General features: G+C 47.9%; 1 protein-coding gene across 5 annotated transcripts in view; it reads left to right on the top strand.

The window, feature by feature from the left end:
• The window catches only part of ANKRD17 (ankyrin repeat domain 17), a 127,620-nt gene that overhangs the window by 76,314 nt on the left and 37,046 nt on the right, over window positions 1–14,260 (top strand). For 4 of the 5 annotated variants that reach the window (XM_044302961.1, XM_044302993.1, XM_044302975.1 and 1 more), the window contains 4 exons: window positions 1,401–1,549; window positions 3,966–4,077; window positions 5,739–5,884; window positions 11,686–11,828. In XM_044302961.1, the coding sequence (XP_044158896.1) occupies window positions 1,401–1,549; window positions 3,966–4,077; window positions 5,739–5,884; window positions 11,686–11,828 (550 nt within the window). The remainder of the gene's footprint in view (window positions 1–1,400; window positions 1,550–3,965; window positions 4,078–5,738; window positions 5,885–11,685; window positions 11,829–14,260) is intronic. The other variant, XM_044302966.1, reaches the window with a different exon arrangement.

Consider the following 14,260-nt stretch of genomic DNA (forward strand, 5'->3'; position numbering starts at 1 on the left):
GGAGATGGGCGGGCTGGAGGGACGCGCTGGGCGGCGGCAGTTTCTGAAGGTAGACGGAGCCTCTAGGTGCTAATGACGCCCCCATAGCACCTAGAGGCTCATTAGCATATTAATAAAAGTAGTTTTTTTTGCCAAACCACCGCCCCAAAAGCAATTATATTAGGATGGTTGGGCAGAGCAGACACTAGCGGATCGCTAGTGTCTGACAGCTAAATATGTGACACCTAAGTGGTAGAAACCCTTTAAGACCAACCCTGTCTCCAGCTATCTCCTTGTACAGACTTACACAGAGAATACTATCAATCACTGATAACACCTCTTCTCTCTCCCCCCCCCCCCCCCCCAGAATTATTGACTGACAGCTGTCTATGTATACACACTTACACAGAGTACGCTCAAGCACTGATAACCCCCTCCCCTGTGTACAACTATCAGTGACTGACAGCTATGTATACAGACTTGCGTAGAGAATGCTACAAATCACTCATAGCACCTCACCTGTGTAGAACTAAACTCAGAGCGGAGATATAAATGTATAAATTACAGGCTTTACTGAATCTTTTCACAGCAATCTGCTCAGCTCTTCCTGCTCTACAATATGCTGCCTGTAGATTACAATTCATTTCATGGTGAAAAGTTCTCTTAACTTTTTTTCACTTCCTAAAGATTTTATAGTTAAACGTGCCACTTTATAGCAGCTTTATAGGACTGACTTTGTCTTCTGATATTGTGCAGTGTTCTGCATTAGATTGTATTGGGACATTTAGCTGGTGTGGTATCATGTATGGCTGTGTTGGTAATGTAGGCTGCTCAGTTTAGGATCAAATTGCCACAATGAGTAGAATCTGGTTATACTGTAGTTAGATCTACAAATAAAAAGGGTATATGAAACAAATCATTCACTAAATGTGAATTGATTTAGAAGGCACAAAAATGAACACCTTGTTGCCAACACTGGCTTGCAAACTGTGGTGCCTGTTCTGGAGCTGCAGAGCTCCAGGGTCGTCATCAGCATTTCATGCAGAGGGTCCATAAAGAAATGGATCTTCATGAGTAGCTGATCGTATTGCTTCAACTAGAAAGTATTTTTATGTATGCTTAGATATATTAGGCTGTTTTCATATCTGCATCATGGGTTCCATCGCAGCAGTGTTTTTCATGTCAACACCTTAGCAGAACCCAATGAAACTTCTTATAACTCATTTGGATCTATCATGCAATTGTTGGTAAGAGCATTGTGGGTTCTGTTATAATAGGAAGCCACAATGCAGATGTGAACAAGGCCTAATGTAATAGCAGTACGTTTAGTCAGCATCACATCAGACATGCTATATAACTGTTAATGCCGCCAGGTGCTTTTTTTTTCTAGCCCTACTAAGTTTAGATATTTTATTCAACAGCAGTGAGTGGAAGAACGTCTGCAATCTCAAACACTCCTACCCACAGCATTGCAACTTCCATATCCCAACCTCAGACGCCAACTCCAAGTCCCATTATATCTCCTTCAGCCATGCTACCAATCTACCCTTCCATAGATATTGATGCACAGGTAAGATGTGTACAAGCTGCTTGGCTGTTTCCAAATGACTGGAGAGAGCTCCACACATGCTCCACCTGCAGTTGGTGACCACCTCACCAGATTGTTTGAGACCACCTTCTCTACATAGGTGTAGTTCCCAGAGATGGGAACTGCATATGAGACTTTTGACGTTTGGACGCTATGTTGAAAAATGATTAATTGGGGATACCCCCTTCAATTATAGAATGTTCTTTAAATTGCGAACAAAGCTGTCTTTTTTTTTTTTTTTAAAGGCGATGTACACATTTAGAGCATTTTGAGCAGTCTTTTTTATTTTATTTATTTTTTTAATTGGTCTTAAACATTTTAAGCCCCTTTCTCTGTACAGCCTTGAGATTCTCTAGTAGCATGCTTGTCCTGTATTTGTACTGTGTTCTGTCATGCCGCTCAGGGCTCCTTATCTCTGACTTATCTCACTGATAAGAATGTGGCTTAAGTAAGGCTACTTTCACACTAGCGTTCAGAGCGGATCCGCTCATATAATGCAGACGGTGGCTCCGTTCAGAACGGATCCGTCTGCATTATATTGTCAAAAAATGTCTAAGTGTGAAATTAGCCTGAACGGATCCGTCCAAACTTTTACATTGAAAGTCAATGGGGGACGGATCCGTTTGAAGATTGAGCCATATTGTGTCATATTCAAACGGATCCGTCCCCATTGACTTACATTGTAAGTCTGGATGGATCAGTTTGCCTCCGCACGGCCAGGCGGACACCCAAACGCTGCAAGCAGCCTTCAGGTGTCCGCCTGCTGAGCGGAGCGGAGGCTGAACGCCGCCAGACTGATGCATTCTGAGCGGATCGACGTCCACTCAGAATGCATTAGGGCTGGACGGAAGCGTTCGGGTCCGCTTGTGAGCCCCTTCAAACGGAGCTCACAAGCGGACAGCCGAACGCTAGTGTGAAAGTAGCCTAAGTGTTTAATAGTGGTTTAGTAATTTAGAGATAAATGGGGTCATTTATCAAGCTAGTGTAAAGTACATCTGGCTTAGTTGCCCATAGCAACCAATCGGATACAACCTTTCATTTTCTAAAGGTGCTGTCAAAAATAAAAGGTGGACTTTGATTGTTAGCTGTGGGCAACTAAGCCAGTTCTACTTTACACCAGTATTATAAATGACCCCAAAGGTTCATTAGATTACCAGTACCATTAACACAATTAGACAGTTAATCCCTTGTGACAGAACGGCTGAGACCAACTGAGAAGATGATTTTTAGCCCAAAATGAGTAAAATCCAATAAAAAAATAAAAAAATGCCCCCCTGAAGGTGTACATAGCCTTTAATGATGACGGCTGTCAGGATTTCATGCTGCCCATGGTTCAGACGGCATAAATCTCCATGACAGGTTCTCTTTAATGCTTCCAGTCCATTTGTGTGTGGGTTATCATGGGTTGTTACTACGGTCCACAAACATGATCTTATTGATATGAAATCTCCCATACTTCTGCTATTAGTGCTCCTTGGGTAAAGGGTTACTTTTTGACTGTTCTGCATGTAATATCAGGAGGTGAATAAATGAGATGGAATTGAGTGCCCATGTTTAGCTGGACAGGAAAAGTTAATTTTTGATGATGCTTGCTTTTTAGAAATGTTTTAGTTCATGGCTGCCTGATCTTTGTCTTTAAGGGTCTTTCATAGCACGTTATTGCCCTAAGCTTGACCTATATATGCCAGGAATATCCATAGGGCTCCATTCACTTGACATAGGTTAATTGAGTGTCCCTTATGGCTCATTTACACGAATGTAAGGGATCCATGCCCGTGCCGTGGACCGCAAATAGCGTTCCACAATGCATGGACACCAGATATGTGCACTCTGTGGTGCGGATGCCTACCCATTGATGTGATTGGGTCCATGATCTGCAAGATGTGGTTGTAGATAGGACTTGTCCTGTCTTTTGCAGTGCAGAGGCACGGACCTGAAAGCCCACAGAAGCACTTTGCAGTGCTTCCATTGTCTTACGATCCTTGCCTCTGTTCCACAAAAGTTAGGATATATCCTATCTTCGGTTGTCTGTTGTGTATCATGGACCCATTCAAGTCAATGGGTCCGCATCTGCACCATGGCGTGTACATGGCCAGTGCCCGTATATTGTGGACTTGCTGTTTGCAGTCCGCAATATGAGCACAGAGCCTTTAAAGTCGTTTGAATGGGGATTAAGAAGCACTGTAGACCTCGCGGGTCTGTGCAGAGATCACAATCAATAAAATGAGGATGTTGGTATCCCTCAGTATGCTTATTCAGTGGGTACATCATCGCTTTGCTTCTGGAGGTAAAAGTTGGGAGCTTTTCCCAATCCATACATCAAGCAGTGGCTGAAACGGTGGTATGGTATTAGAATATTTCTTGGTGTCCTAACTGCAGTGGTTCTCTCTTGTAACAGACTGAAAGTAATCATGATACTGCTTTAACACTTGCCTGTGCTGGTGGACATGAAGAGCTTGTGCAGACGCTTCTGGAAAGAGGAGCAAACATTGAACACAGAGATAAAAAAGGTAAAAGTTCTCCACATTGATAACAGAGCAAGCTCACTTTTGTGGCATATTGGCAGCAAGGACCTTACCTAAAATGAAGGCTTTTAAAGGGTTTGTCATCAGAAAAATCGTTATGTAGCTGGCTGACATTAGCAATGTGCTAAAGTAGGCAGAACATAACTGTATGACTTACTCACCTAAAGAATTATTAGGAACACCATACTAATACGGTGTTGGACCCCCTTTTGCCTTCAGAACTGCCTTAATTCTACATGGCATTGATTCAACAAGGTGCTGATAGCATTCTTTAGAAATGTTGGCCCATATTGATAGGATAGCATCTTGCAGTTGATGGAGATTTGAGGGACGCACATCCAGGGCACGAAGCTCCCGTTCCACCACATCCCAAAGATGCTCTATTGGGTTGAGATCTGGTGACTGTGGGGGCCATTTTAGTACAGTGAACTAATTGTCATGTTCAAGAAACCAATTTGAAATGATTCGAGCTTTGTGACATGGTGCATTATCCTGCTGGAAGTAGCCATCAGAGGATGGGTACATGGTGGTCATGAGGGATGGCCAAATTCGGACTCTACCATTTGGATGTCTCAACAGAAATCGAGACTCATCAGACCAGGCAACATTTTTCCAGTCTTCAACAGTCCAATTTTGGTGAGCTTGTGCAAATTGTAGCCTCTTTTTCCTATTTGTAGTGGAGATGAGTGGTACCCAGTGGGGTCTTCTGCTGTTGTAGCCCATCCGCCTCAAGGTTGTGCGTGTTGTGGCTTCACAAATGCTTTGCTGCATACCTCGGTTGTAACGAGTGGTTATTTCAGTCAACGTTGCTCTTCTATCAACTTGAATCAGTCGGCCCATTCTCCTCTGACCTCTATCATCAAGGCATTTCCGCCCACAGGACTGCCGCATACTGGATGTTTTTCCCTTTTCACACCATTCTTTGTAAACCCTAGAAATGGTTGTGCGTGAAAATCCCAGTAACAGAGCAGATTGTGAAGTACTCAGACTGTCCCGTCTGGCACCAACAACCATGCCACGCTCAAAATTGCTTAAATCACCTTTCTTTCCCATTCTGACATTCAGTTTGGAGTTCAGGAGATTGTCTTGACCAGGACCACAACCCTACATGCATTGAAGCAACTGCCATGTGATTGGTTGACTAGATAATCGCATTAATGAGAAATAGAACAGGTGTTCCTAATAATTTCTTTAGGTGAGTGTATATCTCCCTGCCTGCTGCCGTTCACGGTAAATAATGACGGCGAGTGTCCTTGACTCGCTGCGCCTAATACTAAAATGAACAGCGCAGGCTCGGGATTTTAGGGGCACAGAGGAGACTGAGGATGTCAATCACCTTTACAAGGGCGTGCCAAACTGAGAGGATGGAGCCTCCAGGTGCTGTAGCAATGCCCCACTAGCACCTAGGCTCATTTGCATAATAGAAGTCATTATTTGGCGGCAGGCAGGGAGATATGTCATACAGTTATGTACTGCTGACATTAGCACATCGCTAATGTCAGCCAGCTACATGACTATTTTTCTGATGACAGAAACCCTTTAAATGATGACATGATCCTAATTTTCTCCTTACAAACTGTATGGGAGTGTGAATGTATTTTAAGGAACTCTGCGTGTATGTTCTGTAATTAAACTTTCTTTTCCAGGTTTTACACCACTTATCTTGGCAGCAACTGCTGGTCATGTTGGTGTGGTTGAAATTTTGCTGGACAATGGTGCTGACATAGAAGCTCAGTCTGAAAGGACCAAGGACACCCCATTATCATTGGCATGCTCTGGTGGCAGACAAGAGGTATCAAAATCAGATTTCATCTATTTTAATGGTAAAAGACATTGTGCCAGGCAATAGGTTTCCTCTTATCAGCATTTTCTTCGTGTTCTGGATATATGTGTGTACTGAACAGAGAAAATGGCATCTCATATTTTCTGTAACTTTCCTTTTGGTTTTGCAAAGTTTAAAATGTCCCCAACCATCTAACAAATAAATTTGGGATCCCCATATACTTAGAAGGTTCTGTTATATAACGTGCACATCTGCAAGTCTGTATTTTCTACACACATTTTTTCTTTTACAAGACTTGTTGTTGTCTTAGCCAGGAAATAAAGATTGCTAACATGCCCTTTTGCATGAGTTAGATTTAACCCTGGCAAGACACTGGAGGGGCACTTACATACAGCACAGACTGTAGAGGACCTGTCACCTCTCCTGACCTGCCTGTTTAATGGCTTCATGCATTTCCCATGTAATAATTCTGGAGCATCTATTCTTATGACTCTACGTTGTGCCATTCCTTTATTGCTGCTAGAAGTTATGAATGAATTGCTAGCAGTCTGCAGTAAGGGTGCAGAGGGGTGGTAACCAAAAACTGGTAACCAGTTTTTGGGTGGTGTACCTGCAGTCTGAGAGTGGCAGCACTGATTTGATAGTCAGACTGCAGGGACACCTCCAACTGGTTACCTCCCCTCTGTACCCTTACTGCAGACTGCTAGCAATTATTCATAACTTCTTGTACAAATAGAGGAATAGGTCAACATAGAGACATAAGAATAGATGCTCCAGAATTGTTTCATGGGAAATGCTTGAAGCAATTAAAACAGGCATGTCAGGAGTGGTGATAGGTCCTCTTTAAAGAAAACTACACTTTTCAAGAGATGTGACAAGGCATTTACAGTGTTGTCGGTTCAGATTGTTGCTTTTTCTACAGTAAATGATTACAAAGTGACAATTCCAGCAAGTGGAAGGATCAGAATGGTTATTTTCCATTATTAGAGTGATTTGACTGTATGTTTCCAATCACCTTTTTGGTTCCTCTTCCAGTTTTTGAATTCCATATATGTTTACACCTTTTCTGTTTCTCCCTTTCATCACCCTTTGGCTTATTGGGTTGTGCTGACATATTCTGCAGCGCTGGTATATCAGTGAAAACGTATTCATTTTGTTTTCTAACCAGGGCATCCATGTGTGACACATATTTCTCGTGCTTTTTACCATTGGGGGACACAGACCATGGGTATAGCTTGAGGTATTAGTAGGAGGGACACTATGCAAATGAAAGAGCTCCTCCTCCTCGGGCTTTTGTCATTAACAGCGCCACTCCTGCCTTACATCTCCTGGACAAGTGCCTCTGCGTCTAGACAAGGCGCAGGGTTGTCGCAAGTGACGGGCCCCCCCCTCTTCATTCTGGATCCCCCCGAGCATTTTCTGGCACTTTAATCCCCGCTATGCTGCGTTCGGCACCGCGGCACATTTTTACATAAAGCGCGCGCGCATTCTTTTTTCGCGCCTTGATGACGCGTCCTGGGGGCGGAGCCTCTGTTCTCCGCTCTGCCGACTCCTCCTCCCTGCTGGAAGCTCTCGCAGCGGCACTGCGCATTCTCTGTGGATTCTCCTGTTGCTGCTGGGTAGAACGTGATTAACCCTTGCACGGCTGGTAGTTTTTTGTTTTTTTTTGTCGCTGGTATGTGTGTCTCCTGCTCTGCCCCTGGACAGTTTCGCTCTTCACCCCCTTTTCTGGCCCATGTCCCTGCACGGCCTGTGGTACCCGCTTGGGCATAAAAAAATAAATAAAAAATTCTACAGCGGCCACTGATTTGGCCTTAGTCACCATGGCAGTCAATGTGGCGTCATCCACTCCATCTCCTCTCGGTGGTTTCCACAGAGGACGCTTGGCAGTTAAGAGGTAGAGTGAGCGGCAGCATCCCCCCATGGATGACTCAGTCTCTCCCCTCCGTCGCCTGTGGCGCAAGGGGACTTGTCCGGCGCGGAAGAGGTCATGGAGCGGGACCTCCCGCCTGAGCTCTCCACCATGTGGCTGACTTAGTGGCGGCTGTCCGTGACACCTTTAATCTCCAAAGGGATTCTCCTCACTAGTTTGGAGTTTGCCCCTTTTTTCCGCCCAGGAAGCCGGGGACTGACTGTTTTCCCTTCCCATGTGGAAATTTCTGAGGTCATATCCATGACCCTCCCTGTCTTGGTCGGTTCCTCTCTGCAGGAGCCGTGGATAGGCACCTGGCGGCTTGCCCTTGTTCTGGCATGGGTTGCCAGAGCTCTATAGGTGTGGCTTCAGCGCCACCACCAAGGCCTGGCGGAATATGATGCGTCTGCTGACACACTGGCTTTGGTTCTCCAGATGTCCCAAGCTAAGTCTGCTCTCCACTCTTCAAGTTGGAGGGCCCATGTTCAGGTCGCTTGGGCTCTAGATAGGGTAACTCCCAGTTACAGGTTTGGATTTGCGTCCAGACCACCGGAACGTTTTTTCCTCTTCACGCGTTCCGAGGGATCTGGTCAGAGCCTCGGACCTCTTGATGGCAGTTTCTTCCCTCTTCCTTCTAGGCCAGGGTGTCATTACCCCAGTTCCCTCTGAGGCACAGGGCACAGGTTTCTGCTCAAACTTGCTCGTGTTCCCACAATGGGAGGGGTGGGTGTGTCCGATCCTAGCCTTGCAGCCGCGCATCGAGTTTTTCTGCGGTTATGGAGGTTCCGAATGGAGTTCCTTCTTCCAGGGTAGATCCTCGCATCCGTGGACATACAGGACGCTGGTGGCCTCCAAGGTCTGCCTGCATGTTCCTATTACAGAATCTCATCGAGCCAGGCAAGCTGGTAGCTCAGTGGTAATGCTGTTGCCCCATGTCCAGGCTTTCTGAGTTCAAAGCCCCTTTCAGCCCTGCCCCTCACCATTGGTGGGCATCATTACCAGCTTGTCGCCATGCCTTCTGGTTAGCGACCGCCCCTCGGGTCTTTACCAAGATCCTAGCACCGTTTCCGGCGCTTCTCCGTACCGGGTTTTTGTTTCTCTGCCGTCCTCCTGGACGACATCCTGATTCAAGGGGGGTCTTCCAGTCTGATTCAGGGGGCGGTGTCGCACCTGCCGCGATCCCTGTGTCTCACCATCCGGGAATGCATGCGGGCCCTGGGTCTCATGGTAGCCTCCTTCGGGGCCGTGCCATATGCCTGACTTCACACCCGTTTTCGCTGCAACAAGAGATCCTTCCCTCGGAGACATGACCTCTCGGGGTCCGGACGCTCGTGTCCGCCTGTCTTTGCGCTTTCGGGCATCTCTTCCTGGGTGGCCGTCCCTTCCGAATCTGATGCGGGGGGGGGGGGGGGTCTTTTCTCCCGATCTCTTGGACGACTGTCACCACCAGTGCCAGTCTCCTGGGTTGGTGCGGCGTTCTCCGTACCCTTACCCCTACCGGTGCGGTTTCAGTCAGACAATACCACGGCGGTGGCTTACATCAATCACCAAGGTGGGACCCGCAGCTGGCCGGTGATGCAGGCCATGTGGAGGATCCTGCAGTGGGCAGAGTCTCAAGTTCCGATGTTGTCCGCGGTGTGCCTCCCGTGGGTTGACAACTGGGCGGCGGTCTTCCTGAGCCGCAACAAAGTGGATCCGGGCAAATGGTCTCTGCATCCAGTCGTATTCGCAGACGCCGGTCTCCGGTGGGGCCGTCCGGACGTGGACATGATGGTGTCCAGGTTCAACGACAAGGTTCCGGTGTTCCTGGCTCACTCTCGGGATCCGAAGGCGCACGGGGTGGACGCGCTTGTGTCTCCGTTGAAGGACTGCAGCCTCCTCTATGTCTTCCCTCCACTTCCTCTGCTACCAAAGGTTCTGCGCAGGATCGCGGCGGAAGGGATTCCGACCATTCTCGTAGCCCCAAAGTGGCCTCGCCGCGCGTGGCTCTCAGACGATGGCCCATGGCGGATGGCCCATGGCGGATGGCCCATGGCGGATGGCCCATGGCGGATGGCCCATGGCGGATGGCCCATGGCGGATGGCCCATGGCGGATGGCCCATGGCGGATGGCCCATGGCGGATGGCCCATGGCGGATGGCCCATGGCGGATGGCCCATGGCGGATGGCCCATGGCGGATGGCCCATGGCGGATGGCCCATGGCGGATGGCCCATGGCGGATGGCCCATGGCGGATGGCCCATGGCGGATGGCCCATGGCGGATGGCCCATGGCGGATGGCCCATGGCGGATGGCCCATGGCGGATGGCCCATGGCGGATGGCCCATGGCGGATGGCCCATGGCGGATGGCCCATGGCGGATGGCCCCTTCCCGACAGAAAGGACCTACTGTCTCATTTCACGGCGTGGCTGTTGAAACCGCCATCCTGAAGAACAGGGGGTTCTCGGATTCAGTGATTAGATTCATAATCAGTGCAAGGAAGCCTGCTTCCTCCCGGATTTATTATCGTACCTGGCTGACCTTCCTGATTTTTCGTGTGAGCTCGGGGTTTACTCCCCTTCGCTTTTCCATCCCGAGGGTGTTGTTTTTTTCTTCAGTCCGGGCTTATGATGGGACTGACGCTGGGTTCCCTGACAGGTCTGGTTTCTACGCTGGCCGTATTTTTTCAGTAGTCCCTTGCTCCTATGGGTCCTGGGAAGACCTTCTTCAGGGGGTGGCACATTCGGTTCTCCCGTATGTTCCCCCTTTGCCTCTGAGTTCTCAATTTAGTCCTGTGCGCTCTGCAGGCGGCCCCCTTCAAGCCCCTGAGAGAGGTCTCCCTGACTTTCTTCCTGGGAAGTGGTCTTCCTTGTGGCCAGATCTTCCATTAGACGGGTGTCGGGGCTGGCCGCTCTTTCCTACCAGGAGCCTTTTACTGGTTTTTCTCCAGGATGAGGTTGTGCTCTGTCCGGTTCCCTCCTGTTTACCCAAGGTGATCTCTCCCTTCCACCTGAATGAGGAGCTTGTCCTGTCCTCCTTTTGCCCTTCTCCGGCAAACCCCAATGAACTCACTCTGCATACCCTGGATGTCGTCCGGGCCTTGAAAGTGTATCTCACGGCTTCCGTCCGTCGTTCGGATTTCCTCTTGTGGTTCCCGAAGAACCTCTGGCGGCTTCCAGGGTCATCGTGGCGCGATGGATCCTCTCTATTTCCACGGCTTATCGCGCTCGTGGTAGGGTTCCCTCAGCTCGGATTACCGCTCACTTCACTAAGGCGGTGGGAGCTTCCTGGGCAAGGCACAATCGTGCCTTTTGCGTCTCGACTGTGTAAGGCGGCCACCGGGTCGTCCTTACATTCTTTACGAAGTTTTTATCAGTTACATTCTGTGGCCTCGACTGATGCTGTCTTTGGCCGCAGGACGTTCCTCCTGGCGGTGCTGAGATTTTTTTTCCCACCCCATGGACTGCTTTAGGACGTCCCATGGTCTGTGTCCCCCAATGGTAAAAAGCACGAGAAAAGGAGATTTTTGTGAAACTCACCTGTAAAATCTTTTTCTCGTCTTTTCCATTGGGGGACACAGCTCCCACCCATTCGGTCTGTTGCAGGAGGGGTCTTCAATTCAGTTTTTGCTTATGGTTGGACCTTATGGCTTGGTCCGATGGTTTCCATAATTTTTTCTTGCTCCTTCTCCTACTGCTTGTGCAACGCCTGAGTTCCTCCTGGTGGAGTCGGGGGGTATAGCCCGAGGAGGAGGAGCTCTTTCATTTGCATAGTGTCCCTCCTACTAATACCTCAAGCTATACCCATGGTCTGTGTCCCCCAATGGAAAAGACGAGAAAAAGATTTTACAGGTGAGTTTCACAAAAATCTCCTTTTCTAGAGTTACTAATCAGTAAAATTGTTGTCCTTCACATTTAGGTGGTTGAGCTGCTGTTGGCTCGTGGAGCGAATAAAGAGCATAGAAATGTTTCAGACTATACCCCTCTGAGCCTGGCTGCTTCCGGTGGATATGTTAACATCATCAAAATCTTGTTGAATGCTGGTGCCGAAATCAACTCCAGGTATGTGCTTTACTAAGATGTTGATATTAAATTGGACAGTCTTCAATAAATCAGTTTTTTAGCACAATCGGACAAGAAGTTCTTCAATGTCGTTATCTCTACTCGACCCCAGTTCAGACTCGACCCCAGTTCAGACTCGATAGAGAAAACGCCCCAACACTGCAGGTTTTCTTTTTGATATTTTAACAAAAATGTTGTACCTATATCAATGATTTCATATCATAAACACATAATTAAATGAATTGTTCATACATTACATAGTCCAAATTGGGTTACATCTGGTTTCAGCTCGTGTAGCAGCTTGGGGATCCGCCCCCTTTGTTAAACATGCTATAAAAAAGAGGGCGGACCACCGAGACGTAGCCATAACATGCTTACTGGGCACTATATGCGCTGAATCCTAATGTAACCCAATTTACACATTGAACTATATGTAAAGTATGGACAATTATTTGAATTATGTGCTTAAGATATGAAGTCATTGAAATGCACAAAATTGTAGATAAAATATCAAAAAGAAGAAACCTGCAGTGAGTTTTCAATTTTGAGTCGATATTGAAATGGAGATTGGATTGGTAAAAAGTGACATCTTCATGTGCTTGATGCGGCTTGGGGCTTCATGTGCTTGGGGACAAAACGTAACAGAAGAGCAATACTGCATGCTGCGGCTTGCTTTCTGACCTGGGATGCAGAGCAAGACTGATCAGTCATGACCCACATATGCAAACTGTTGTAATTCCTACACCGTTCACCTGATTTGGATGTAAATACCCTCAAATTAAAGCTGACAGTCTGCAGTCTGTGTGGTGGTGTATAGAGCCAAAAATGTTAGAATTGTGTTGATGTCCCAATATTTATGGACCTGACTGTAAAAAAGAAACCACCCATAAATGTTCCCATTTTAGAAACTACACCCCTCAAGGTATTCAAAACTGATTTTTACAAATGTTGTTAACCCTTCAGATGTTCCACAAGAATTTAAGGAAAATGGAGATGAAATTCCAGAATTTCTCACTTTTGGCAGATTTTCCATTTTAATCAATTTTTTTCCAGTAGCAAACCAAGGGTTAACAGCCAAATAAAACTCAATATTTGTTACCCTGATTCTGTAGTTTACAGAAACGCCCCATATCTGGTCGTAAACTGCTGTACGGGCACATGGCAGGGCGCAGAAGGAAAGGAACCCCATATGGTTTTTTGAAGGCAGATTTCACTGGGATAATTTTAAGTTGCCATGTCACATTTGAATACCCCCTGATGCATGCCTAGAGTAGAAACTCCCAAAAAAGTCTTATGTAGGGGCTAGTTTTTTTTCAGTATGAGATGACTGTTTAGTACTATTTCTCGCACATTCCAATGGGGGACACAGACCATGGGTATAGCCTAGGTCATTACTAGGAGGAGACACTATGCAAATAAGAGAGCTCCTCCTCCCCGGGCTATACCCCCATGCTCCACCGGGGGGACCTCAGTCTTAGTGTCTGATAAGGAGGTGACATTTTAGACTCTACTCAAATTTTTATTTAATTTTTTTTTCAGCAGAGGACGCAGGGTCGCAATTCTGCTTCCCTGGTCTCTCGGTGGAGCGAGCGCTGGGGACGAACTGACGTCCCTGGCTACCTCCCACCCTCCCTCAGAAGTTAAGTGGAACCGGGCTTGACCTGCAGCTCCGGTGGCCTAACAGATTCATGATCACCTTCCTGCCCTCCTCCAGATCACTGCCACTCCTTGTGCCAGATTCGTGGTCACCTTCCTGCCCTCCTCCAGATCACTGCCACTCCTTGTGCCAGCTGACTGAAGAGGTGACCTCCGCTGGTGTGGATCAGAGGGCGAAGACTGCAGGATGCAGATAAGTACACTGCCTCCCCCTGTCTCCTGGTGTGACACTTAGGGCCGCTTAGAAGGTGATTTGAAGGGGGGAAGGATTCCTGTCTGGGGCATTCGCTATCAGAAGTGGCCACTCCCTCGGCGGTACTCTAGGGGGCGGGCCCTCCTACCCTTTCGGCGGCCGCGTCCTATTTTTTCATATTTCCCGAGCATGGGGGTTTCGCGCCTCTTGACACTATTGTGGGCGGAGCCCTATTCTTCAGCTCTGCACTTCCGGCTGAGCGCTCTCCATACGCGGCTGCTCCCGGCTCCACACTGTCGCGGTAGGATAGTTATTGCTCTTGTGCTGCAGGAACGGTAGGAGACCCTGACCCTTTCCTTTGCAGGGATTGCTGCCATCATGCCGAAACCTGGGGCCTCCCAAAAATCCAAGTCGGCCCCTCATGTAAGGTTTGCTGCTTGCCACTTTTGGTCACAGGATCCTGTGACTCTTGCCTTGCGTCTGGACAGGATAATCGTCCCAGTTCTCCCTCCGCTTCATTGGCGCCCGCGGAACCAGCTTTCTAGGGCGGCTGCTGATTTAGCCCAAGTCTCTCGGGCTGCCA

This window comes from Bufo gargarizans, chromosome 1 (genome assembly GCF_014858855.1).
Source record: "Bufo gargarizans isolate SCDJY-AF-19 chromosome 1, ASM1485885v1, whole genome shotgun sequence".
Taxonomy (NCBI): Eukaryota; Metazoa; Chordata; class Amphibia; order Anura; family Bufonidae; genus Bufo; species Bufo gargarizans.